The 27,937-nt window shown below is 46.9% G+C and overlaps 1 protein-coding gene across 1 annotated transcript in view; it reads left to right on the forward strand.

The window, feature by feature from the left end:
• NRDE2 (NRDE-2, necessary for RNA interference, domain containing) overlaps positions 1-27,937 on the forward strand; it is a 233,079-nt gene that overhangs the window by 101,516 nt on the left and 103,626 nt on the right. The window contains exon 2 of the mRNA XM_078660057.1: positions 26,782-26,890. Coding sequence (XP_078516183.1) covers positions 26,782-26,890 — 109 coding nt within the window. The remainder of the gene's footprint in view (positions 1-26,781; positions 26,891-27,937) is intronic.

Consider the following 27,937-nt stretch of genomic DNA (forward strand, 5'->3'; position numbering starts at 1 on the left):
AAATGAGTAAATACCCATCATTCGTTAAGGGCATTATCGAGACCGGCTATATGGTACGCCACTCATAGGAATTCTTACCCGACTGTGGTGATGGGTATTTTTCTTTCTTTGCCCGATACATATTTTTATTATTAATCCTGAACACCATGGGTATTTACTCATTTTTCTCTACTTTGGTGATGGCTTACTTCACTTTGGTCCTTATCATTTTTTTCTTCACATGATTTGTAAATTTCTATTTCAAAATCGACTCGACCGGTGCATGATGTTGTCATGATATAAGCTGACTATGTCTCTGTGTTTTAAATGTATTTTAAATGTATTTAAATTCTGCCTAACTTGTGATTGTGCCCTTATTTTCCCTTTATTGTACTGTATATCTCCTCATCATATCCCTTTTCCGCCCACAGATATGCTTTGTCAGCCAAGACGGTCTTTAGGACACCCACCCATCATTGGTGCTTTCCTAGCTTGAGAGACTGTGCCTATCTTCATTAATTGTGTTCTGCGCCCTGATGAAGGAAGCTTGAATTGGCACTTTTCCGAAACGCGCGTCGGCGCCTTTTGTGGATGTTTATGTTTGAATGTGGTTGTGTGTAGCGGTATGGGAATGCTTTTGGTTTGATTGAATGAGTGAGTGAACTGTGTGCCAATCTTTTATTGTTGCTTGTGTCCTACGGCTGATGCTATATTTTTTATGCATGTTTCTTTGAGAAAAATGTATATAAAAATATGAGAAACAAATATATTTTGCACTAACTATTTTTGATAACTCAGACCAAGTAAATTGTGTGTTTTTTTGTGAATAAAAAGAAATATTTGATATTACACAGCTGTTCTGTGGGCGTTTCTTAGGTTATTGGAGAATTCTCCCTTTTGTATCATTGGGAACTCCCCTTTCATGTTGTTTGACTAATAGCCATTAGGTCTCGCCTTTGGGACCTTATAAGTTTTTAGTTATCCAGCACAATATCCTTGGTTCAACAACATCAAGTGTTGCATGGCTAAACACTTATAAGGTCCCAAAGGGGAGACCTATTGGCCATGCCAATGCTTGTTTTGAGTGAGTGGCTCGTGCAGGTATGCCGCTGTGAGGTAGAGATGCTACGAGTGCTTTTACAGGAGCCCCTGTACATTGCGCCTCTTCAAAATGTATCTTGGGTCTGGTGTAATACTTCTAGCCCCTATTCCCGTCTTCTCGCACCCAATGCATCCTTAAATGTCCCATGTCCAGCCGGGGTTGACACTCCTATTACCTCTCCAGTGAATCTTTACCCATCACAGGTGGTGGTGGTGGTGGACATGGTGGTGGTAGACGTGGTGGTAGATGTGGTGGTGGATGTGGTGGTGGTGGATGTGGTGGTGTTGGATGTGGTGGTGGTGGGCATGGTGGTGGTGGTGGTGGATGATGTGGTGGTGGTGAACATGGTGATGGTGGACATGGTGGTGGTGGTCGACGTGATGGTGGTGGTGGACGTGGTGGTGGTGGACATGGTGGTGGTGGACATGGTGGATGTGGACATGGTGGATGTGGACATGGTGGTGGTGGACTTGGTGGTGGACTTGGTGGTGGACGTGGTGGTGGACGTGGTGGTGGACGTGGTGGTGGCCGTGGTGGTATTGGACGTGGTGGTAGTCGTGGTGTTGATGGACGTGGTGTTGGTGGTGGTGGTGGTGGTGGTGGTGGTGGTGGACATGGTGGTGGTGGTCATGGACGTGGTGGTGGTGGTCATGGACGTGGTGGTGGTGGACGTGGTGGTGGTGGACGCGGTGGTGGTGGACGCGGTGGTGGTGGACGCGGTGGTGGTGGACGCGGTGGTGGTGGACGCGGTGGTGGTGGACGCGGTGGTGGTGGACGCGGTGGTGGTGGACGCGGTGGTGGTGGACGCGGTGGTGGTGGACGCGGTGGTGGTGGACGTGGTGGTGGTTGACATGGATGTGGTGGTGGTTGACATGGATGTGGTGGTGGTGTTGGACGTGGTGGTGGTTGACATGGATGTGGTGGTGGTGTTGGACGTGGTGGTGGTTGACATGGATGTGGTGGTGGTGTTGGACGTGGTGGTGGTGGACGTGGTGGTGGTGGGGGACGTGGTGGTGGTGGGGGACGTGGTGGTGGTGGGGGACGTGGTGGTGGACTTGGTGGTGGTGGACGTGGTGGTGGTGGACGTGGTGGTGGTGGTAGACGTGGTGGTGGTGGTGGACGTGGTGGTGGTGGTGGACGTGGTGGTGGTGGTGGACGTGGTGGTGGTGGACGTGGTGGTGGTGGATGTGGTGGTGGTGGTGGTGGTGGATGTGGTGGTGGTGGTGGATGTGGTGGTGGTGGATGTGGTGGACAACTATTGGGTAGGAGGGTGCTGGCAGAATGCAGAAGGAGAGGAGGATCTCAAAGGGGGCACATGGGAGAGCAGAAAGAGGCAGAATATTAAAAACAACAAGCAGTCTCTGCATGGTAACAGGGACCAGACACGCACAGCGTGTACTTCTGCTTAAACATGTGCATGTTTTGCATTGGGTTGTTTTGCCACTCGTGCACGTTTGGCGTTTCCCTTGCGAGAGCGAGCAGCGGTGCCATCTGTTTTGAAAGCACAATCAAGATAATTAAAAACAAATGGCGCAGCTGCTCGCTCCCGCAATGGAAACGTCCAACGTGCACTATTTGCAATACAAACAAATGGAAAACATGCTTATGCAAAAACCCTACATACTTCATAAATAAATCTATTTTTTACTTGCCTACTCTGGTCCGAGTCCTATTTCACACCCTGTTAATAAGCAGTAATGCTTTTGACTGGTGAGTCTAAACTACTTCACTGGGATGCAGTCACACAGGTTTACACGGCTCCAAATTTCCATGCTGTCCATCTCAAACTGCCATAGTATTTCAAATAGTGCAGATAGTGAAGTGCTCTGTATGAACTGCTATCTTTCGCGTGAATATAATCTTGTTGCTGTCTCACCTGATGCCATGATTATTCGCTTTGGGGGTTCAAATAGCAGGATATTTTCTGATATGCATAGAACAGAAATCAGGGTTGAACTGATTTTGTTCAACAGCTTGATAAGTGAAAAAGCAGACCAGAGGCCATTTGTTACAGCATTCATTTAAATGGTCAATTTGGTGATGATTGCCAGGCAGAACCCACTAGAATTAATGGCCAGCATTGTATATTGATTGACTGCATGTACATGTGTTTAGTTGTTCACTTTTTTTGTGATATATTTGTGTCCATAGATTGATCAACCTCTGTGCTTTATTTCATTAGTTTATTATCTTAAAATAATTGCTACGAAGGATAGTGATCCAACTTCTGTGCCTGTTAAGTGGGCCTCAAACCATCTACAATTTGATCTTACAACTAGAATTTCTGAATGAGTGTGGGATATTGTGTCCAACACAAGTTTAGCTGCTGGCAAAACTGACCCTTTTCCAAACTCACAGCTAGTAGTTAAAAGCTGTAAGATTGTGGCTAACCAGATACAAAATGGATTGTTGGGTGAGGATGCAAGGTAACCTAGTAGAACAATGAATGCCAACCTCAGACAAAAAACCTATTCGCCAACCAGACATGTAAACATTTTGTATTTTTTATGAGACAACTGAAGTAAAATGATAGGAGTTTGCTCAATTTAAATCACAATAAGCAGTTATATGATGCTCTTAGGAACAGTGCAAGGATTGTTGATGGTTTAGCCCACATGAATGATCTAGTGGCAGTGGAATGGGGTATCGGTTATAGTATGCTTTCAGAGGCTAGTTAACCACTGCCTGACCACTGGAGGGTTTGGACCTGATGACCTCAGATTAGTTTTGAAATCTGAATCTTGCAGGTGTGCCTCAATTTGAACGTTGTTTTGAGGGTCTAGGTAAGATGGTGGCAACCCAATGATTGTAGTGAAGCATATCTGACTATAAACACACAAAGGGGTCTAGTAGGAACATTATCCCACCCAAATAAAGTACTACTCCAATATAGATTCTGACACACACTATGTATGTGGGTGGGTGTGAAAAGAAGGATCGGACAAAACAAGGAAAGAGAGCCCTGCGCTGTTAGGACGAAAACCCTCACTCTCCAAACCACTCTAAGATAGGTAAATAAAACAGGCATTCGAATAGGAGTAGCTGTCAAGTTTTGAAAGTTTGAAAGTGTATCTCTCTTATCATTCATAGTCACAATGTAAGTGTTGGGATAAAATCATGTAAGTGTAGACATGGAATAATGTACAAATTAGGCTCTCCATATGTCATGCACCATGTCTGCAAAATCTGCCCATCCTTTAACTAGTGTCGCAGAGAGGATCTGTCAAGGTGGTTAGGGTGGTTTGGAGAAAGAAACGAGAATGAATCCAAGGAACACTCTGTAGTCCCGGTTAGTTATTTTAATAGTTCAGGTCGCAACCATTTTTAATTATGTTTCTTTTGTTTGCCGTATATATACGGTTCTGTACTCTGGGTGGGGACTGATGATGGTAGAGTTGAGTTTTCATACACGTTCAGGGTAAGGATTTACCACATGTTGACTCATATTACATGGATCTTTAACACAAGTATTGTTTTATTTTTTTGGTGACGGACACTGGCGACTCTAGAGTTTAGGTTGTTTTTCAGCGTTTTAAGTGGACCCTACTGCTGTGACGGGCCACAAGTATAGCTACCAAGTTGAATATATAGATAGTATTTACCTATTTGTTAACAAAATACACTATTTCACTAGCCTTGCACTCTGCCCCTCACTCCTATACATCAACATTGCTCATCCTTATAGCAAAACACCTCCGCTACTCCCATTTGTTTTACTTGGGGAGTCGTAGCCCACACCGGGTTCCTTGCGGTCTCAGTGTGAGGAGGGAACCCAGTGATGAAGCGTGTCCCTTTCAGGTGAGTGAGGTTCTCGTCCTAACATACAGTGATCTCTTCCCATGTTTTGTACGATCCTTCTTTCCACACCCACCCATGTACATAGTGTGTCAGAAAGCATATCTGATTACTAGTTGCTGTCTGTGTTGTGCCCCTCATAATAGCTTTTGCCAAAGTGTTGCTTTGTGCTGAAGAATCTAGAGATTTCCCCAGATGCAGACTTGTTCTAAAAAGGGATTGCCCATGTTGCACAATGCAATGGCTCGTGATGCTGAAGTCCAGACAATCCTTGAGGAAGGGTCATGTGCCACTACTTAGTGAATTTTAGTTTAGTGCGGCCTTTGATAGTAGTTACAGGTCACGATCCTGGATGAAGTTGTTAAAACTGGATGTCCCAAAAAGACTGGTTGTTCAATTATTTTACCTTTATTGGGATTCATGGACTGTTGTGAGAAAGTGGGCAATATCCCAGGTCTATAATGGGAAAAAAGGAGTGTGTCAGGTCTATAATGGGAAAAAAGGAGTGTGTCAGGGGTACATCTTTGCCTATTCCTTTTTTTTCCTCGGTATTTGTGCTATCAAGACTGTTACTTTTCTGTTATGGTTTGCTATAGGACTGCTTTAACCTTTTATTTCTCTAACGACATTGTCATCTGGGACGGAACACCTGCGAGCCCTCAACGTGGATTGAATATCCTTTGGGACAGTGTACTTACGTATGTTTAATCTGAAGACGTTCCAAACCATAAGCTTTGATTATCCGGAGAACAGTGGTTTTTAGTTTTCGAATGGCAGTCGCATCCTAAAATATATAAATAACTTGGGGTGGCGGGGGGTTATCTTTTATAATGGGCTATCTTAGGAACACAAAAGGCAGACTAAAGTAAGATCTGTTGAAGCTGTTGAAAAGTGCCCTGCTGATTATATAATTTTTATGGCTCACAGATTGTGTCTCTTAGATCATAGCCAAATCTAGTTAAATCAAACAAATTGCTTATGACACCCCCTTTTGGCTGCCTTGTATGACTTATCACCCGGAAAATCTGAACGCCACTATTTTTTTTTTAACTGTTTTTATTGTTTTTATTCAACACCTAGGCAATAATGACAGTGTACAGAGAATCACATAACGTAATTAAGTTGTATACAGCCGAATAACCTGGCGTAATGAAGTCAATAGTAATCCAATTTTTCTCTAGTGTCTCCCTTGTCGGTACAATTCCCACCATTCCCACCAACCCGCCCTCACTCTTCATCCGTGCTCTCGTCCTCGGATTCTGGCAATGGGTCACATATATCCCCCTATATGTATTCCTGGCTGCCCATATTTTTGTCCATTTTCGGGGGCTCTTTCGATTAGTATACACTGTCCGTTCCGTGACCATAGTCAGATCCATGTCCCTGCACCAAGTCGCTAAAGACGGTGTTTCCACTGCCCCCCATTTCTGTGCAATATTTGGTTTTGCTACCTTGAGTCCCAGCGTGACCCATATTTTTCCGTACCGTGTAAGGTCATTGGGCTCCCATATGTTGAGCAGGCATCTACGCGGGTCAGGGAGAAGCGACACCCCCATCGCCTGCGATATTGTACGTAGCACCTTTCGCCAGTAGTCCATTATTGCTGCACATTCCCACATTGTGTGAATGAAAGACCCCTCCTCTCCACACCCTCTAAGGCAATATGGATGTTGCGCTCTTTGTATTTTATGTAACATGGTCCTAGTGTATTACACTCGGTGTAAAATCTTAAGTTGTACCAATCGGAACCTTGCAGAGATTCCTACCTCCCTAGGAGAAGCTAGGGCCTCTTGCCACTCTGAATTATCTATATCGCCCACCTCCATTACCCATTTGCCCCGCAGATCTACCGTTGGGTCTGGCAGGTTGTTGATTAGCTTTCTGTATGTGAAGGACATGGCACGTGTTTGCATGTGTTCAGTGAGCAGTCGGTCCTCTAACGGGGCTGATTCTGGGACTTCCGTATCTAGCGGTATCACTGCCAGCAGTGCGTGCCTTATTTGAGTGTCTCTATATGTCTCGGTTTGGCCCAAGTCATATTGTAACTTAAGTTGGGCGAAGGGTATGACCGTCCCCCCGTCGAACAGGTCGCCTACCGTGGAAATGCCTATGTTGTCCCACCGGTCAAATCCCTTTCTATTTCTCAGCTGTCCCTATTTTTCGGTGTCCCAGAGTGGAGTAAGTTTAGTGATAACCCCTCTCCATCCTAACTTGGGGGCTCATTATGATCGCGGATGGACTTGAGTCCGTCCGCGACCATCGAGGAGGAGGGAACCTCCGCATGGCCTGCGGAGTTCCCTCCTCTCCAATTAGGATGTGACCGCCACCCTGGCGGTCACATCCTCTATTTTTAGCATTGCGGCGGGTGCAGCTTCAAGCTGCACCCGCCGCAATGTTAAAAATGCATACATTGCATTTGTATGCAGAAAGCGGCAGGCACTGCGCGGTGCCTACCGATTACTGCATACAAATGCAGGGGGGTACCATAGGTACCCCCCATGTGCACCCCCCACCCCCCCTTCACCCAGGGGGCCCGCAACGGGCCCCCGCAGTGAAGCTCCGTATGCTTTTCCACGGCGGAAAGCCCGCCGTGGAAAAGCATTTCTTTTTGGGCATCCTAATATGGCTGGCGGTGTCTGAGAGACACCGCCACCATATTAGGGCATTTCCGCCGCGGTTGTAAGACAACCGCGGCGGAAAAGCTGCGGACGTAAACCTGGACCCACCAGCCATCCTAATGTGGCGGTGGGTCTTTGGTGGGTCCGCTGCTGTTTTTCCGTATCCTCCGGGCCGGCAGAGGCTTCCGCCGGCCTGGAGGATACGGAAAAACCGGTATCCTAATCTGCCCCCTGGTCTGTGTTGCGTGCCATAATGTGACTGTGTGTTTTGTAGGGACTTCCAGTTTCAGTGCCAGCCCTTTGTTGTATAGGGCTGCAAGCATGTTGTTTGCGCCCAGTTGGTCTCTATCCGCCCTGTACGCCAGATCATCCTGAGGAGCGTGGATCCACTGGTTGATGACCTTAAGGTGTGTAGCCCAATAACACAACTGTATGTCCGGGAGTGCTATTCCGCCTTCATACCAACTCTTATGCAGTTTTGCTCGTGCTATACGAGCAGGGCTATCGCCCCAGAGTTGTGCGGACACTTGTGCATGGACTTGTTTAAAATATCGGGGTGGGACAGGAAATGGTGTGTTGTCAAGGGCATAAAGAAATCGTGGCAGGGCCATCATTTTGTACAATGCCGCTTTACCCTGTAACGTGAGGGGTAGGGATGCCCAGTGAATCACGTCTCTTTTCAACCGTTCCAGGGGGGGTGTCAGGTTTCTGGAGAGAAAGTCTATTGGGTCTTTCATAATGTGTATGCCCAGGTATTTAAAGGAGTCACTCGTTACTACGAGCGGACAGTCGGAAGGTAGGCGCGGCAACCCTCCTTGTAATACATATAGGACCGATTTAGACCAATTTATCAGGTACCCTGACATCTTCCCGAAGTTATCGCATATGTTGAGGAGCTCTGGTATAGAGCGTTCCGGGTCTGTTAAATACACCAGTATGTCGTCTGCATAGAGGGAGAGACGCTCCTCCCAACCGTCCCTCCATTGTATTCCTTTCAGCAATGGGGTCCCTCTAATCAGTGTTGCTAGGGGCTCTAAGACCAGTGCGAATAGGAGCGGTGACAAGGGGCAACCCTGACGCGTCCCCCTCGCCAACTGGATCTCGTCCGACGTGTGTCCATTAGCTATTACCGAGCCAAAGGCTTTGTGTATAGGAGCCATATCCACGCGCAGAATATGGGACCAAACCCCAGACGTGGAAGGACCCAGACGTGGAAGGACCACAAAGAGGGCATTTCAGAGCGGTTCTGGGGGCCTCTGTTGTCACGTCGGGCTGACCACCGGCCTTGCCGACTGCGGCCGCCATCTTGGGTAGGCTTTCTGACTCGTAGCGGTCTAGTGCGAGGGCGTCTCCTGCCCCTCGCGCTATAAATTGGGCTCATTAGTTTGCCCGCGTTACCTACACAGGCTGCTCCCCTCATACACAGGGAGTTAGGCCATACACCCCTCTGCTCTTGGGAGCCTTTAATTGTTTTAAAAAGCTTCGTTTTTAATTTTTGACAATCTTAACTGTGTTCTGTACTAGAATTTTACTGTTAGCAATCTGTTCACTGCTCTTACTTGTGGGGGCTTGGGGGCATTTCAGAGCGGTTCTGGGGGCCTCTGTTGTCACGTCGGGCTGACCACCGGCCTTGCCGACTGCGGCCGCCATCTTGGGTAGGCTTTCTGACTCGTAGCGGTCTAGTGCGAGGGCGTCTCCTGCCCCTCGCGCTATAAATTGGGCTCATTAGTTTGCCCGCGTTACCTACACAGGCTGCTCCCCTCACACACAGGGAGTTAGGCCATACACCCCTCTGCTCTTGGGAGCCTTTAATTGTTTTAAAAAGCTTCGTTTTTAATTTTTGACAATCTTAACTGTGTTCTGTACTAGAATTTTACTGTTAGCAATCTGTTCACTGCTCTTACTTGTGGGGGCTTGGGGGCATTTCAGAGCGGTTCTGGGGGCCTCTGTTGTCACGTCGGGCTGACCACCGGCCTTGCCGACTGCGGCCGCCATCTTGGGTAGGCTTTCTGACTCGTAGCGGTCTAGTGCGAGGGCGTCTCCTGCCCCTCGCGCTATAAATTGGGCTCATTAGTTTGCCCGCGTTACCTACACAGGCTGCTCCCCTCATACACAGGGAGTTAGGCCATACACCCCTCTGCTCTTGGGAGCCTTTAATTGTTTTAAAAAGCTTCGTTTTTAATTTTTGACAATCTTAACTGTGTTCTGTACTAGAATTTTACTGTTAGCAATCTGTTCACTGCTCTTACTTGTGGGGGCATTTCAGAGCGGTTCTGGGGGCCTCTGTTGTCACGTCGGGCTGACCACCGGCCTTGCCGACTGCGGCCGCCATCTTGGGTAGGCTTTCTGACTCGTAGCGGTCTAGTGCGAGGGCGTCTCCTGCCCCTCGCGCTATAAATTGGGCTCATTAGTTTGCCCGCGTTACCTACACAGGCTGCTCCCCTCACACACAGGGAGTTAGGCCATACACCCCTCTGCTCTTGGGAGCCTTTAATTGTTTTAAAAAGCTTCGTTTTTAATTTTTGACAATCTTAACTGTGTTCTGTACTAGAATTTTACTGTTAGCAATCTGTTCACTGCTCTTACTTGTGGGGGCATTTCAGAGCGGTTCTGGGGGCCTCTGTTGTCACGTCGGGCTGACCACCGGCCTTGCCGACTGCGGCCGCCATCTTGGGTAGGCTTTCTGACTCGTAGCGGTCTAGTGCGAGGGCGTCTCCTGCCCCTCGCGCTATAAATTGGGCTCATTAGTTTGCCCGCGTTACCTACACAGGCTGCTCCCCTCACACACAGGGAGTTAGGCCATACACCCCTCTGCTCTTGGGAGCCTTTAATTGTTTTAAAAAGCTTCGTTTTTAATTTTTGACAATCTTAACTGTGTTCTGTACTAGAATTTTACTGTTAGCAATCTGTTCACTGCTCTTACTTGTGGGGGCTTGGGGGCATTTCAGAGCGGTTCTGGGGGCCTCTGTTGTCACGTCGGGCTGACCACCGGCCTTGGCGACTGCGGCCGCCATCTTGGGTAGGCTTTCTGACTCGTAGCGGTCTAGTGCGAGGGCGTCTCCTGCACCTCGCGCTTCATAAATGGCGACCATTCGTCGCCCGCGCAGCGGGCGGGCGCAGCGGGCGCGCCGATGGCGCGCCGGAGGCGCGCCAGAGGCAAGCCCGTCTGTGCCCGTCCGGGCCAGGACGGACCTAGGGCCACAGACCCTGCCCGTGTCTGAAGCTACTCCCACCACATACACGAAAGAGGAATTAGTTCTTTTAAAGCCGTCAAACTCGCGTTATTGTCATCATGGATTAGGAGCTGATGCTCTATTCATGCCATGTGTCTATTGTTCATTCAGGGACCAGGTTGGGAGAAACAAAGCTCTTACTAAAGACCCCCTTAGGCTAGGCCTTCTGAATTGTAGGTCCCTGCCCAAACACGCTCTACAAATCTTACATTTGATTGAAGACACTAACTTAGACATCCTGTTTCTGACCGAAACATGGACGTCTGTTGACTCTGATTTTGACTTACTTAATGTCCTTCCATCTGGCTATCTCATTCAGTCCCTCCATAGACCTTTGGGAAAGGGAGGTGGCTTAGCTATAATCCACAGGGAGAAGCTGTCCTGCAGAATAGATAAAGGGCCCATCCAAGATGCAGAGAGCTGTTATTTTCGGATCCAGTCATCTCCGAATCATTCCCTTTCGGGCATTTTGGTCTATCGCCCCCCGGGGACAATAAAACAGTTTTCCACCTCCATTCTGGACCATGTTCCCGTCTTAGCTGCATCCTCTCCCAATTTCATTCTACTGGGGGATCTGAATCTTCATTTTGACCTACAGGAGGATAAAATAGCATCTGACCTGAGATCGGAACTCATGACAGCTAACCTCAGGCTCCATAATAGGGAACCTACTCATGTGAAGGGACACTTGTTAGACTGTGTGTTCTCTAATATCTCACATCTTCAGACGAGCCCTCCTCTCCCTATGCCCTGGTCGGATCACTTCTTGGTGCCGTTTGAATTGAACTTTATGAGGGATCCTCCTCCTCTTCCCGGTCCTAGGGCACCTCGTACCTATAAGAGAATTTGGTCACGACTATCAACTGAGAATCTCTCCCTTATTCTTGAACAATCAGTCCCCCCATCTGGATGCGATCCCCTGGTAGCCGATGTTGCCTTTCATGACTGGCTCCGCCAAGCATTAGATATGGAAATACCTCTCAAAGCTATCTCAAATAAAAGGAGTGGCCCTAAGTCCTCCTGGTACACCCCTGAACTGGGATGTATGAGAAAGAAATGTAAAAAGCTGGAGCGAGAATGGCGGAAGAACTGGGCGACCACCACAAAAGATAACTATCGTGATGCCATGAGAGCATACAAGGTGGCTTGCAATTTGACCAAAGCCGCCCATTTTGAGGAACGAATCAGAATGGCAGGTAACTCTTCTAGAGAAACTTATCAGATCCTTAAAGAGCTTCTCACTGTCCCCACTCCCCCGGTAACTCAGGAGGTAAATTCTGATAAATGCAATCAACTGGCCCAGTTTTTTGATGTCAAAATACAGAACATCTTAGCCAGTCTTCCTCTGAGCACCGGTAGGGTAGACAAAGCAGCTCCGGAGGCCGCACTGGACGTAAAGGTGTTTGATAGCTTCTCCCCCGTCTCAAAGGAGGCTTTTTGTGAGGAGCTTTCAGCCCTGAAGAGCGGCTCCCCGTCGGACCCCATGCCCATTCGGATCCTCAAGCAATTTACGAACATCATTGCAGGCCCAGCTATCGACCTGCTGAATGCCTCATTCACCCATGGCATTGTTCCACCTAGTTGGAAGCAAGCCATTGTCAAGGCCCTTCTGAAAAAACCAGGCCTTGATCCGGCCGATTTGGCGAATTACCGTCCCATCTCGCTTCTGCCCGGGCTGAACAAGATCGCCGAGAAGTTTGCCAATCGCCAGCTTTCGCATTTCCTGGAATCTAACGATCTACTGGGTCGTACTCAGACGGGCTTTCGGCCTGGCCAGGGAACCGACTCGGCCTTGATTTCAATGGTGGAGGAAGGCAGATGCATCTTGGATTCGGGAGGATCCGCTGCGGTGGTCCTCCTGGATCTAAGCGCTGCATTTGACACGGTTGATCATAATATCTTGATCAACCGTTTGGGGAAGATTGGAGTGAGAGGGTCAGCCCTCAAATGGCTCGCGTCATACTTGAGTGGCCGGACTTATCAGGTTTGCGAAGGCAATTTTCGATCTCTGCCTACCCCCCTTCAGTGTGGAGTACCGCAGGGCTCTTCATTGAGCCCTACGCTTTTTAACATCTACATGGCCCCACTGGAGGCGGTGGTTTCACCCTTCGGGGTGAAAATCGCAACCTATGCAGACGACACTCAACTGATCGTCTCGCTGTCCCTCTCGGAAAGCCAGGGGGAAAAGTTCGCATCGTGTTTAGTCAACATCATGTCATGGATGTCGGACTCCCGGCTCAAACTAAATGGGACGAAAACGGAGCTGATGCTTCTTGGCAATCTATGTTCAACACTCCCCAAATCCATGTGGCCGGATAGTCTAGGTGCTCCCCCAGTTCCCAAAGAAGCAATAAAAAGTCTGGGGGTCTGGCTAGAACCCGAACTGTCAATGACCACTCAAGCTAAACGAGTGGCAGGGACTTGCTATGGTCTGCTCAGGTCAGTACGGAAGATCCTCCCGCTACTCCCCGAAAACTCCCGGAAACTACTGGTGCAAGGATTAGTCATGTCAAGGCTGGATTATAGCAACGCCTTATTCCTTGGTTCACCAGAATCCACTCTGAATGTGCTCCAAAGAGCTCAGAATGCGGCTGCACGAATGCTCACTGGTACCGCCAAAAGATCATCAGCTAAGCCTGCTCTCAAGGCCTTGCATTGGCTTCCAATTCGAGCTCGCATAAAATTTAAATCCCTTTGCATCGTGTTTAAAGCTTTGCAAGGATTAGGCCCTCCAATCCTTAGAGACCTGGTGCGCCCTTACAAACCTACGCGAGCCCTTCGCTCGGATAATGGTAATTTTGTGGTGATACCCAGAGCCAAAAAGGTGAAGTCCGGCGGTCGCCGGTTCTCTATTAATGCAGGCCAATTATGGAATGCTCTGCCGATGGCCCTGCGGAAAGAATCCAATTTAGTGCGTTTCCGCAAGGCATTGAAAACTTATCTCTTCCCCCTTTAGGCTTTCGCTTCTGTTGTATTTGGGTGGTGGTCCTGTGTTTGGTTTCAGCGCTGGGACGCTCAAGGGCAGCCATGCGCTTTATAAATTTCTTTTCATTTCATTTCATTTCATTTTCATTTCATTTCATTTCATTTCATTTCATATTTCCACTCTACCATATCGAAGGCCATCTTCGCATCCGACAGTGATGGAGCCTTCGCCAGCACTCCATGGAGACGCCGGAGGTTTAGTGCTGTGTTCCTGTTAGGCATGAAGCCCTATTGGTCTGGGTGTATTAAGTGAGGTAGGTAAGTTATCAACCTGTTGGCCAACAATTTAGCTAGAATCTTTGCCTCTGCATTTAGTAGAGATATATGGCGGTAGGAGGTACATTCATACAGGGGCTTGCCAGGTTTAGGGATCGCTACAATTGTTGCTAGCCGTTGGTCTAGCGGCAGTTCGCCCTTCTCTAGGCTTTCGTTATTCATTTACATAACAGAGAGAGGGAGGGTCCTAGGGAATGTTTAATGACCTACCAATGCTACCGTCCCTAAATCAACAGTTACACCAACACAAAGTAGCAAGGGGTCAAAGAAAAAGCAACTAACTATGTACATGTAAAGGAGAAGACAAATTAACCTCAGCTAATAATGTGTGCCAATGAGGCCACACTTAGGGTATCTGTGAAAAGATTCCCATCAGTCATCGACCGAGACCGCCCTTCATCATCTGGGATCGTTCACACCATGGAGGTAAAGTAGTATACCCACAGCAGATTGGCAGATGTATAAGCCTAATCTAACCTGTGAGTCCCAGTGATTTGAGTGTCATGTGGGGGTGTCTGATGGTGACTGTAAAGCAGTGCAAAGACGTGATAGAAATAAGTGAACAAGTGCATTACTGAAAAAGATAAAATTGGATAGTAAAGGGGTAAAAGTCTTTAATATGCACCCCTTCACTCCCAAATCAATAAAAAGTGCGAAGTGGTATAAACAAATAACCACTAATAAGTATGTAAGGTCGACATGTTTCTGCAGACTGACCGAAGCCAACAGGTATCCTGCTGCTTCATCAGGACCATTAACGCTACTGCTATAAAAAGTGTAAAAAGGTATTTTATCACCTGAGTCTTAGTATTTTCATCCTTCTCCTGACTTCATGGTTCAAAAGAGCGCCAAAATAGCCCCAGGAACACACAAACAAATACATAGAAAGAAAACACACAACAGATAGTCATGGTTAGATCGCTGTATCTAGACTTTCTTAGAAACAGTAATCTTATTGATAACCAATACATGTATATCTTCGATCAATAGACAGTCATGTAAGCATCATATACACCAAGTGTGTATTCTCTCTCACTTATGTGGCAGGAGAGAAAAAATCCACCTCACCTGGCTACAGCGCAGGTAAACGGAGCACCGCTCTAGTGGACAGATATAGATAAAGAAGGAATTTTAATACAAAAACATAAAAGTTGCTAATATAGCAGTAGCGTTAATGTTCCTGATGAAGCAGCAGGATACCTGTTGGCTCCGGTCAGTCTGCAGAAACACGCCGACTGTACATACTTATTAGTGGTTATTTGTTTATACCACTTCACACTTTTTATTGATTTGGGAGTGAAGGGGTGCATATTAAAGACTTTTACCCCTTTACTATCCAATTTTATCTTTTTCAGTAATGCACTTGTTCACTTATTTCTTTCACGTCTTTGCACTGCTTTACAGTCACCATCAGACACCCCTACATGACACTCAAATCACTGGGACTCACAGGTTAGATTAGGCTTATACATCTGCCAATCTGCTGTGGGTATACTACTTTACCTTCATGGTGTGAAGGATCCCAGATGATGAAGGGCGGTCTCGGTCGATGACTGATGGGAATCTTTTCACAGAGAAAGAATACCCTAAGTGTGACCTCATTGGCAAACATTATTAGCGGAGGTTAATTTGTCTTCTCCTTTACATTTACATAGTTAGTTGCTTTTTCTTTGACCCCTTGCTACTTTGTTTCGTTATACATTGCCAGTAGAGGCGGGCTCATGGTTTCTGCCATTCGTTTATACCATTCGATCGGAATTCCGTTGGGTCCTAACGCTTTTCCTGACTGAATCGATCTGATTGCTAATTGCAATTCCTCGATCGTGAAGTTTGCTTCCAATTCTTGGGAAGCCTACTGTGTCAGTGTTGGCATCTCTATATTCCTTACGAACTCTGTTACTTCTTCCTCCGTTATCCTCGATGTCGGTGTGTAAACTTCTCGAAAGTGTTGTGCCAGTGTGTTTACTATTCCCTCCGGGTCTGTCGTGAGATGTCCCCCTGTTTGCCTTATCTCTCGTATTCCCCTATTGCCATTCTCTCGCTTGTCTAGCGATGCCAGCAGTTTACCCGCTTTGTCCCCTACGTCATATACTTTGCGTCTAGTTGCTGCTACATTAGCTTTCGTCTTTTCCTGCAGGTGTGCTCTGTGTTGCTGTTGTCTAAGATGCAAAGTGTGCGCCGTGTCTGGTGTGGGATTTGTTGCGTGTTCTCTGTCAGCTGCCTGTAGTGCTATTTCTAACTCTAAGAGTTCCTTCTCCTTCTCTCGCCTATGTCCTGTGATAAAAGCTATTGCTTGTCCCCTGAAGATGGTCTTGTATGCTTCCCACACTTTTGAGGGTGAAGTGACCGATGTTGCATTTTCTGCAAAATAATGCTTTGTGGCTGCACGTAAGTCCCTTTTTATCTGGGGAACATGGAGGTACCTGGGTTGGATAGGGTATATTCGCCGGCGAGATTTCTGTTGGTAGGAGAAAGTCAGTATTACCGGAGAGTGATCAGAGATACCCCTGGGCTTGATATCCACCTCCACAACATTCTGCAAGTTGGCATTTAACATCATGAAATAGTCTATCATGGACAGACTATTATGCGCCGCTGAGTGATATGTGTATTGGTGTGCCGTGGGGTGTGCGTGTCTCCAAACGTCTGTCAGGCCCATGGCTTCTGTGAAACCCTGGAGGCGAGAGGCGCCAATCGGTGGGGGTCGGGCGGATATCTATCCCAGGAGGCGTCTATTGTGGTATTAAAGTCCCCTCCCACAATAAGGTCGCCCTCCGGCAGGGCAAGGAGGAATTCACTCAGAGCCGGGAGTGCCACCGCGTGTAGTGCCGGGGGGATGTATACTGATACTACATTAATGAGTCTGCCCTGCATTGCTGCAAACCGCCCCTGTTCATCTATCTTAGTCCGGAGCACCATGAAGGGAGAGTTTTCTTCACTAGGATTCCCGTCCCTCTGGATCCTGAGAAGAACTCTGAGTGTACCACCATCTTATAGCCCCATCTATCCGGTGCTTTGCTTGTCGTCCCTATGAGGTGCGTCTCTTGCAGTAATGCTAGTGTGGGGCCTTGGCGCTTCAGGGCTTGCGGTACCAGCCCCCTCTTTATCTTATCACCCAGTCCGCGGACGTTCCATGTGACTAGCTTTAGAGATGTTACCTGGGTTACCTGGGCTGGGGTGTGGGCTCCTTCAGGTTGTGAACCCCTTGTCATGAGTGGTGTGTGTGCATGTCTGGAATTGCTGTCTATTCAACATCTTCAAGGGTCTTCTCACCTTTCGATTCTCTGCTTTGCTGCCAATGCCTTTGTTAACAAGAACCAAACGAGACCAAGTCTCAACGTCCCCTCCCCTTCTCCATCCCCCCCACCCTGCCTCCCTGCTTAACGGACTTAGAACCGCCCGCCACCCCAACTCAGCAGAGTGCTTATTCCCAAACCCAACCATAGTACTTGCTTGACAGGAGTAAAGAGTCCAAGGAAGCGTCTGTCCTTTTTCGCCTACATGGCCCGTTTCAGTCCGGTGTCCAAAAGCGACACGACCGTGGTTTTACTGTCAGGGATAGTTCTCCTGGAACTAATCTGGTTAATAGGGTCATTCTTGATCGGCCACCTCTGCTTCTGACCGTGGTGAGTAGCTCGGATCCGGACGTCGTGTGCTTTTGCTGCTCGGTTCTTTCTCTTCTTCATGACGCTGATGGCTTCTGTGCCCACTACGTTCTTTTCCCACTGTATGCCAACCTTCGAGCCAGTCATAGGCCGCCTCGGGTGTCTCGAAGAACCACGTCTTGTCCTCTGCCACCACCCTTAGCCTTGCGGGGAATAGCATGGAGTAAGGCAATTCTTGCGCTCGTAGAGCTTTTTTCACTTCCATAAAACTTCGCCGGCGCCAGGAGACTGCCACTGTGTAATCCGGGAAGAAGGCGACTGTCGAGTTATGGATTCGGATTGGTGGAGAGACTCTCGCTGTTTGTAAGATGGCCTCCCTATCCCGAAAATTGAAGAGTCTGGCGAGAACCGGCCTAGGGGGAGCTCCTGGTTTAGGCCTACCGCCTGGGACCCTGTGGGCTCTTTCCACCGAGAAAAAACTGGATAGGCCCTTTGGTTGCAGTCTCGTCTTCACCAGCTCCTCTACGTATAGGTCCATCGCTTGGGTTCCTTCAGTTTCTGGAATACCAAGGATACGTACATTGTTCCGGCACGAGCGTCCTTCCTGGTCCTCAAGTTTCTCCACTAGCTGCTTGTTGTCCGCCTCTAAACGGGACAGGGCTGCCTCCAGTTCTGTTGTATCCGCCACCAAGGATTTTGTGACGATCTCCACCTCTTTGACTCTGTCTGTCAACTTCTGGAAGTCTGCCCGGAGCAGATTGACATCCGTAGATATAGAACCCAGTGTGGTTTGGACGCTTGAAAGGGCTGCCATAATGTCCTCCAGTGTTACCTTCTTACCCCCATTTCCTTCTGATCCTTTGCCCGATGAGCTGCGTCCCTCGGGGAGTGGCGGGAATCCTTTGTCTTAGGCAAATTTATCCAGCTTGGCCTGCGCACTCTAATTTCGTGGGCCCCTGCCCGACATGCTGTCTTCGGGATGGGGCTACGCGTCGCGTTTTTTAGTGTTCTGCACCTCTCTGGCCTCTATGTCCAGCCAACCGCCAACCTGGAAGTCATGCACAGGACTCAGTATAGTAAGTGACGTATGGGCGTACGGGTGTCTGTATCGCAGGAGCCCGACTCTGTGTGAGGTCTCTCTCACAATCTCGTCTTTTGCCTGTGCCACTCGCCCTCTAGTTCGCCTTGTTTTCCTTCACTGATGCGCCTGGGCTGTGTAAGTGAGGCACGGGTCCCTGGCACGCTACGCCTTGATAATGTCCGCATCCAGTGTGGAGGGGGGGGGGAGGGAGTGGTATACGGCAGCACCTAAGGAGCATTCCGGGTCTCTGCCGCCTCCAAGTTCCGTGCCCCAAAAGTCTTGTGCCTGCAATGTTTTGTGCCACCAGGTCCTTCCGGCCGACTTCCAGCACAGCCTGGCTATTGCGCACCCCGTAGGCCTCCTCACGCACTTGCTGTCTCCTGCGCCGTGTCTTGTGTCACTATGACCTGCCGACCGTCGAGCTTAAAGCCATGTACAGGACTCAGTCTGATAAGTGACGTTTGGATGGGAGGATGCGTCACTGTGGCCTGGTGTCTGTGTGTGGCCACTCTCACGATCCCGACTTTTGCCTGTGCCACTCGCCTTCGCCACTCGCCCTTCAGTGCGTCTTCTGGTGTGTGCAGGTGAGGTATGGGTCCCTGGCTTGCAGCGCCGTGATATTGCCCGCGTTTAGCGTGGATTGAGGGGGGGAGGGGCATCTGGTCGCGCCTCAGGAATATTCGGGGTCTCTGCCCCTACCAATGTCTATACCCCCAAGTCTGGTGCCTGTAAAGTTTTGTGACCCCACGACCTTCCGGCTAGTTTCCAGCTCAGTCTGCCGCCACTCGAGCTCCCGGTTGTTGCGGACCCCGCAGGCCTCCTCGCGCACTTGCTGTCTCCTCCACTGTACCTTGTGCGTCACCGTTTGCTTCTTGGTCTCTGGGGTATCTCAGCCACAGCGTTTCATGTCGGTTCCGTCAGCGGCGCTCATCATCCGGTCTTCGCCTGCTTCACTCCGCCGACTGTTCGTCCCGCTCTCCGGCTACCTGGTGTTCGAGGCCCCGGCCAGAGCTGCTATATTAGGCCGTTGTCAGTCGCACTCGATTTCCATCGCCCCCCGTTGTCGGAATTTCCCCGGCTGTATGTCGATCGGTGCCACTCGGTCCCGGTCCTCAACCCAGGCCTTTGGAGCTTCTTATTGTTGCGGATTACTGGACGGATTGATGCAAAGGATTACGCCGTCCCCGGAGCTCTTAAGCTAAGCAGCCATCTTGCTCGGCTGTCAGCCACGCCCCCCTGAACGCCACTATTTTAAAGGATATGTTAAGGATCCCAGATAATGCCCCAATTGGTAGAGGATGTGCTACCAATTGAGAATCACTACACGCTCGAAGCCCACATCTTTTACAGATTTGTATTTGTGAATTAATTCGAGTTGTGCGCCAACCATTTCAAGGTTGTTTAAAGAAATTAGGCGCTGGACAGCTACATGTGGGATTATTTATAGAAAGTTATGCACACTTTGCTAGAAATGTTGGGCCTATTATATGATGACTTTGATGCAGAAATTGATTTCCAGCCATATAAACTCATGGACATAAAAAATTAGATTTTACTCTAAAAATGCTGACTACAATCACTTGATTTGATTTGATTTGTAGTTTTGTAAAGCGTGCATATGCCCTTAGGCGTCTTGGCGCTGGAGAAAAAAGTGTGTGACCAAGTGCAACTAGCGAAGGCAAAGTCTATCGGGAGTTGAACAGCCAAGTTTTTACTGATTTCCTAAAGGACAACAGGGGGGGTGCTGTTTTTGATAGCAAGAGGGAGTCTGTTCCAATCCCTGGCTGCATGCAGTAGGAAGCTTCTACCCCCCCCTCCCCCCCCCCACACCACCTAGCTTGTTTGAACCGGAGAACCTGTATCAATTTTGCCTGGCTGGAATGTTGTTCTCTTATGGGAACATATGGCTTGAGATGAGTTCTAAGGAACAGTGATTCCGAGCCCTGTTAGACATAGAGATTTGAATTTAATTTGTTTTACCAAGGGGAGCCAGTGTAGAGTATCCAGGTGATTATCCAGGTGATTCAGACGGAATAGTTCTCTATTCAGTATTGTAAAGGTTTTGTAGTGGGTAAACACGCAGTGAAGCTGTAAGTGTTGATTCAACCTTCAGCTGGGTATTCAGTTGAGTTTGATTTAGATGCAAAGGGACTTTGACTATGTACTCATGCTCTTTGTGAACATAATAAGATTATAGTTTTAATTAAAAGCTTGGCTGTCTGATTAATCAGCATGTACAACATGACTCTAACCTAATTAATAGATTAGCAGTCTCTAACCTGAGCCAGTGAGAGCAGTTGAACTCGATGAATAATGTTTCTGGTTGATACCATAGCCTGAATGGTATCAGTTGCCAAAGAATATATATTTGCTACTTGAAGAGTAGTTTGTAGTATCAATATAATCTAAGGGTATATGAGCCTGTAAGATTTGCACAACGTGTGGCTTAACTCTGCCTTTAGAAGCCCAACCTTGTATGGTCTATGTAATATGGGGAATAGCTTTCCTGCCAAATTGCCATTCCTATAAGATGTCTGTGATTCATGAGGTAGACTAGCTGTTGCTACAAAGTATTCAAGCCTGACAAATATTCCTTCTGTCAGTTGTCTAAGCTTGTAAGAGCTGTGTAACCTTGCTCTGCTACGATATCCCTGAGACGGCAAGGTATGTAGAACTTGGAGGATGCTTTTGTCAGAGTCTAAGATCCCTTTAACCTGATTGATAGCTCTGTGGGCATAGGTCTGAGCCTGTAGGAGCTGAATAATGAAGCACAACTCATAAATTTATACCATGATATCCTTCCATTTATGTTGGTTGACAATCCTCTTAGTCAAGTAGTAAATATAGTCATCTTATTTCAGTGGGCTCTTTCAAATTGAGGTCCTTACGGCCACATGCATCAATGTTGCCGTTTGCGAATCCTTAATTGCGAAAATTAAGGAATCGCAATTAAGGATTCGCAAACGGCAATGCATGAATAATTCGCTTTTTTTTTTAAGCGATTCGGTAATTTTCCTTAATTGCGATTCTCTATTTGAGAATCGCAATTAAGGAATTTCTACACATTCATTCCTATGGGCCTAAAGGCCCATAGGAATGAATGGGAGGGCATTCTCAATTTGCAATTCATCATTGTGAATTCGCAAATTGAGAATGCAATTTCAAGGGTGCAGGGGTGTCCAAAAGACACCCTGTTGCACCCCTGAAATTTGCTTTTGGATACATCTTACACACACACATGCCCCAAGGGCACGTGTATGTGTAACATGTAACAGAAAAATGCATTTAAAAGCATTTTTCTAGATTTTCGCAAATTACCATGAAGGTCTACTTCATGGTAATTTGCATTTCTTATTTCAAAATTTGCAATTTAAAAAAGTATGATGAATTGCATTTAAGGAATCTCAAATTGAGAGTCCTTAAATGCATTTGCAATTTAAGAAATCGCAATTGTGCACTTTCTTAAATTGCGAATTTCTAAAAAGGGTTGGGGCATCCCAAATCAGGAAATTGCATTCGCAAACGGTCGAAAAATGCGATTCGCACCTTTTGCGAATTCAATTTACCTTGATGCATGTGGGGGTTAGTCTCTACATCAGACTCTACAAGTGTAATTGTCTCAAGGAGAAGCATATATTTGACTAATTATTGAGTCTAAATGTTCTGAATGGTTGCTGGGTAGGGATGCAAAATATCTGTGGCTAAGGTGCCATAAAACCTTAACATAGCACTCTATGATACAGCCTAATACGTGCAGGTGAAATATATGTGAAAAGGAAATAGTCGAACCTAGGTAACCAAACCAACAAAATATTGGATACCATATATTGTTTGGTTCTTTAGGAGTTACATCCAGTCAACATGACAACACCAGACAAGATTTCTCACTGGGTTAGTTTGGGGGTCTGTTAGGACTAATGCCCTCACTAGGCTTGTTTTCTACTTAGTCTTTGGGGAGAAGTTGAAGTAATGGGTTTTGTTTACTGTGTCAGTTCCTGTTGCAAAGGGAGAGGCCAGTTCAAGGTACTTTGAGGGGATGGAGGCGTATTTTTCTTTGGATGTGGTGAAGCGTAAGAAACTCTTGCATACCTTCGTCAATAGAGCACTTTAGAATTCAAGCCTATCATATCCTAATTAACCATTTTGAGATGAAGGGCCCTATCTAGTTTAAAGATATTCCTTTTTGGGTGTTTTGTCTCTGTTCACGGGTGGAATGGTGGATTATCACCTTGGTTGATGAGAGGAGGATTAAAGCAGTGGTCTGGCCTTTAATTCTTGCTGAATTCTTTATTGATCTGAAGCTGAATTTGTTTTGAACGTTATCTTTACTTTGGTGTATTGTGTATGCCACTTGTATTCAACTTTAGGTCTTTCCAGAAAGGCATGGTGTTTAGTGTACTTATTGTTTCACTCCTCCATTTCCAGGGTATTCATTCAGATTAAAAGTGATTGATATGAAAATCCTGTAGGATGTCCTCTGTGTTGTAAGTGTGGGTTAAAGGAGTGGTGAGAGTATCACAGCGTTTTGCAAATGTTATGTGAGTGATCTAGTTCTGAACTGGATGGCAGCATTGAAGGATGAATTCTCTAGGGAAAAAGGCTGTTGTTACACTTTTTGTCCTCTGTTTATGCTGTTTTTTTAAAAAGTATTTAAAGTAACACATAATTATATAGAAAAATTGGGAGCCCCTATTGGAACAATCGGGTTGCACACTAGAGACATACTGAGGGCATTTACGGGTTTCCATACAGAGCTCTATCACGAACAAGGCTTGGAAGCACATGCACAGGACACCTATCTAAGATGATATATTCCTCCAGCATTATCACCTCTTAAGAAGGTTGAATAGGATTTGGGTGATGCCACGGAACAAGACTCTGGGTCTTGATGGCTTTCCTGTGTCATTTTATAAATCATTTCACGATATCCCCTTAATAAACTGTTCAGCCATATTGGGGAGGGTCAAAAGGTTATCGTCGCCATGCTTGGACCTGTGACCATGGTCTTCCTGAAACCTGGTAAAGATCTCTTACTGTGCGAGTCCTACTGACCAGTAGCGATCCTTAACCATGACGTAAAAGTATTTACAAAGATCCTTCCCACAAAGTTGAATATGCTCCAGTGGAAGTTGCAATCTCCTTTTGACTCCGGATATGTCCATGGGCAGCACACATATAACAACACAAGGCTGGTCCTAAACCGAATTAACTTGTCCACTAAAACCTAAATTCGGGTGGTCTTTCTCTCGCTTGAAACAGAGAAGGCCTTCAAAAGAGTGTATGGCAGTTCATTAAAAAAGTTTTACCCGAAACTTTTGTTGGCCTGTTGTCCTTCTTTATCATGGCACATTATGTGAGCCCAATAAAAATCAATGGGGAGCATTGTATTCAGCTTATGAGAGGAACGAGACAAAAATGTCCCTTGTTTTCCCTCATTTTTGCTTCTGCCTTGTTGCCCATTAGCTGTAGGATCAATAGTCAATATATCCATGATGTCCGTATCAACAGTAGAATTATTTCATTTGTTCAGTTTGCGATCACCTCTTGTGATCCAAACTAACATGCTGAGTCCAGGCCAGCTGTTAAAGAGGAATTGCTAACCTTCTTAGGAGTGTCTAGATTCCTTATTAATTGCAATTATTCGCCAGAGATGGATATAATTGAGCATCCAAGGCATTATTGGGCCTTCTCACTACTAATGTCACTGGAGCCCACCCCCAGTACATAGTGGTTTCCCTGCCAGCACCGGCTCGGGCAGAGGAGCCCAGCCCCGGGGCCGGCTCATTAGTAATGTCCCTGGAGCCCACCCACCAGTACATAGTGGTTTTCCTGCCCGCACCGGGTCTGGCAGGGAAACCTGTTTTTTCTCCCGCTTGGCAGGAGCATTTTTTCATCCCCCGCCAAGCGGGAGCAAACACAAAGTCTGCTCCCAGCAGGCAGAAGCTTTGAAAATGCTCCCGCCGGCTGGGGGCATCATTGCGGGAAGGAAAACCAATCAAAATATTTCTCCCGCCCAAAGGGAGCAGCATAAGTCGCTGCTCCCTCTGGGCGCATGCGGGGAGCCGGCTGGGGCAGTGGGGGCCTTGGGGCTACCCCGTGACCTCCAATGAATGAATGCTGGCCATCTTTTAATGATGCAGGCTCTGCGGATGGGGATCCTGGGGCTGGGAAAGCCTCGGCCGGGGGTTGGGGGGGGGGGGTTGGTGGCGGGCTATTCGCGGCCTTCTTCCCCTTAAAAAGACACAGATTTGGTGGATAGGGTGATGGGGTGTCCAGGGCCTAATAAGGCTTAGGAAAGGGGGGCCCTTTCATAAAAAGAAGGCCCTGGGGGATGGGGTCACCATGGCATAATAAGGCTCCAGGAGGGGGCCCACACAGCCCCCCCACCCCTTTAATAAAAAAGAAAACCCAGGGAATGGAATCCCCGGGGCCATAAGCTACTCAGGAAGGGGGCCCCCCTCCACTTTTTCATAGGTTTTTGGCCCTGGGGATGGGCTGCTGTTTTTTCAGTGAATTTCCAGTTTTTTTTTTAACAAAGTAATATTTTATTACCGAATGTAAAGCCATAGGGCCTTGTATTTTATAAAGGGGAGCACATGGCCCTCCCCCTTTAACCAAAAGAAAGGCCCAGGGGGATGGGGTCCCAGGATTAGGAAGGATCGAGGAGTTGGGCCACGTGGCCCCTCTCCCCTTTAAAAAATATAAATCCGTCTGCCCCCCCCCCCCCCCCCCCCCCGAGTGGTCGCCTGAACTCTGTGCACTGTGGGGGGTTAGCTTCACGTATGGTAAAATAATATTTCTTATGTTACAAAAAAAAGCCTAGAAATTCACTGAAAAAACACAAAGGTTAAAGTAACGTTCTAGTTAGGTGTGAAAAAAGATCTGTTTAAAAAATAAACTTTTAAAGAAATTAACTGACAAACCCAATGATTAAAGTAATGTTCTAGTTAAATGACAACATTAATATTTTGAACAAAAAAAACCCCATAAATTCTCGAGTTCTAGATAGCAAAGCTAACTATAACTTGCGTCCTTGCCATGCACTGCTTATCACTCATGACATATTTTATGACATAATTTATGACATCACTGATGGCATCTCAAATGACATCATTGATGACACTGACAGCAACTTCCTTCGTATGTCCCACAACGTGTTCGCCTCTACCTCACATCATAGTGTATTCTGCTTATGTTCTGCTGCAGCGAGAAACAGTCTAATGTGAAAATGTAGCCTTTTGTAATGTCAGCTGATGCATGTGTTGCACACTACATTAGCAATGTGCCATTCCCTCTTGCCTGGGAGTGGGGCGGTAAACAGAATTCATCAACACATCAACTTGACGAAGACTGTGCTGGACAGACAGTGCTCGAATCACAGTGATGCCCTGGTATTACATTGCACAAATCTCCATCATCCTGAGAGAATTAACATCAAACCAAGGGTCTGCAATGAAAAGGACATTTACAAGAATTTACTCCACATCATAATTTTTTTTTAATATATCAAAAATCCAATAAAGGATTTAAGCAGCCAAGCCACACTGATAAGCACTGTCCACCTTCTGACCTTCTGTCTTATCAGCGGCAGGTGGTGTAATCAGGACCCAGTGGTGTGCATGCCATGAATTGGGGAAAAAAAGAATTCTCGGAAATGTTTTTGTCTTTTACATGATTAATATAGTAATCACAATGGGTAGTATTTGTTGTGTTCAGGGCATTGACTCATAAAACAATTATAATATATGCTCTCGTAAATATATATTTCTATGGTGCTGTTGGTATCAGTTCTTCATAGTTTTGAGTGAGCCCTTGCTTTTTGGTGTTTTTTTTTTAAATATTATTTTTGTGTTCTGCTTAATTCCCGGATTGATGTCAGATGAGGATTTAAATTTCTAAATACTGCACTGTGTATTAAACCCAGGCGCTTTCCTAAATGAAAATGGCCATGCTAGCCATCTGCTTCCCTTGAAGGTTATAAGTGACATAGTGGTATTTACTGCAGATTGGGCTCTGTTGACCTGATGGCACCTCAGCTTCACAGAGCACAATGAGTGTGTTGTCATGGGTTTGTTTCCTCAGTTTTTTTTATTTTCTTGCCCTGCAGATTTGGACTGGCTCAGCAACCAAAGCTTTAGCTCTCATGATGCCCTCCTGCTGCATCGGCGTGCTGTCGAGACCACCGACCCTGCTCCTGCGATATCGTCAGCCAACAGGTAGCCTTCTGGAAATATGGTTCTTAAACGTTTTCGCACCCATATTTACATCCCACGTCACAAAGGGATCTATGCAGATTTTATGTAGCCCTTTCAAAGGTGTCCAACTTCATTTATGTTTCATGATGCCCGCCATTTCATTTATTCCCTTCTGTGTCCAGTTGCAGCCAGTGATGCACTGTGGTGCATCACCGTATTTACCTTAGTCTGTCCACTCTGTCACTTGGCTTAAAAAAATGGTGATACTCAAAGATTCCTTTCTTTGGCAGTGAGTAATATAATTTATAAAGCACCCACCTCCCTGAGAAGACTCCTGGTGCTATTGTTACAACTGTAAAATGAAAAAATAAGTCTTCAGTTTTTTCTGATGCTTAAGAATGTGGCATATAACCTGATGTTTAGGGCCAGGTAGATCCATAGTAGAGGCCCCTGTACTGACAATAAATGGCCCCCTCATGACCTGCTGTCATGTTGGAAACCAGAAGCCCTTCCTCTGTATAGCTCTGGGGTTGATACTTTTCGAATAATAGTTTGAAATTTGGGAGCTGAAGTAGACATTTGTAGACCTTGTCTACTTTTAATGGGGATTTCGTCAGGCTCATGCACTAAATTGTCTATCTGATGGCACTCTTAAGGTCAACCTAGTTAACTTGGTGAAACACCAGCAACAAGCATGATATACAAGCAATTGTTCTCAGTGTCCTGCCTCTGCTTTCCTGCATTATGATATCCTCCAATAGAAACCATGATTTGCTCCTGTGAGAGAATTTTCCTTAACGTAACATAACGTGTATTTGTACAGCGCACGTTGACCCAGAAGGGTATCTTGGCATTGAATAACAGATGTTTATTGTTACCCAACTGAATGGTACTCATTTTATCGACCTCAGAAGTATGAAAGGCTGAGTGGACTCACTGGGATTTGCAGCTGTGACCACGAGGTCATACACAGGCCCCTACAGTGAATGCATTAGTCCACCGAGGAGTATGGATAATCAACTTTTTACTTCCTCTTCCCCGGTCCCCAGGGCCTAAGCATGCCATCTT

This window comes from Lissotriton helveticus, chromosome 9, assembly GCF_964261635.1.
Source record: "Lissotriton helveticus chromosome 9, aLisHel1.1, whole genome shotgun sequence".
Lineage (NCBI taxonomy): Eukaryota > Metazoa > Chordata > Amphibia > Caudata > Salamandridae > Lissotriton > Lissotriton helveticus.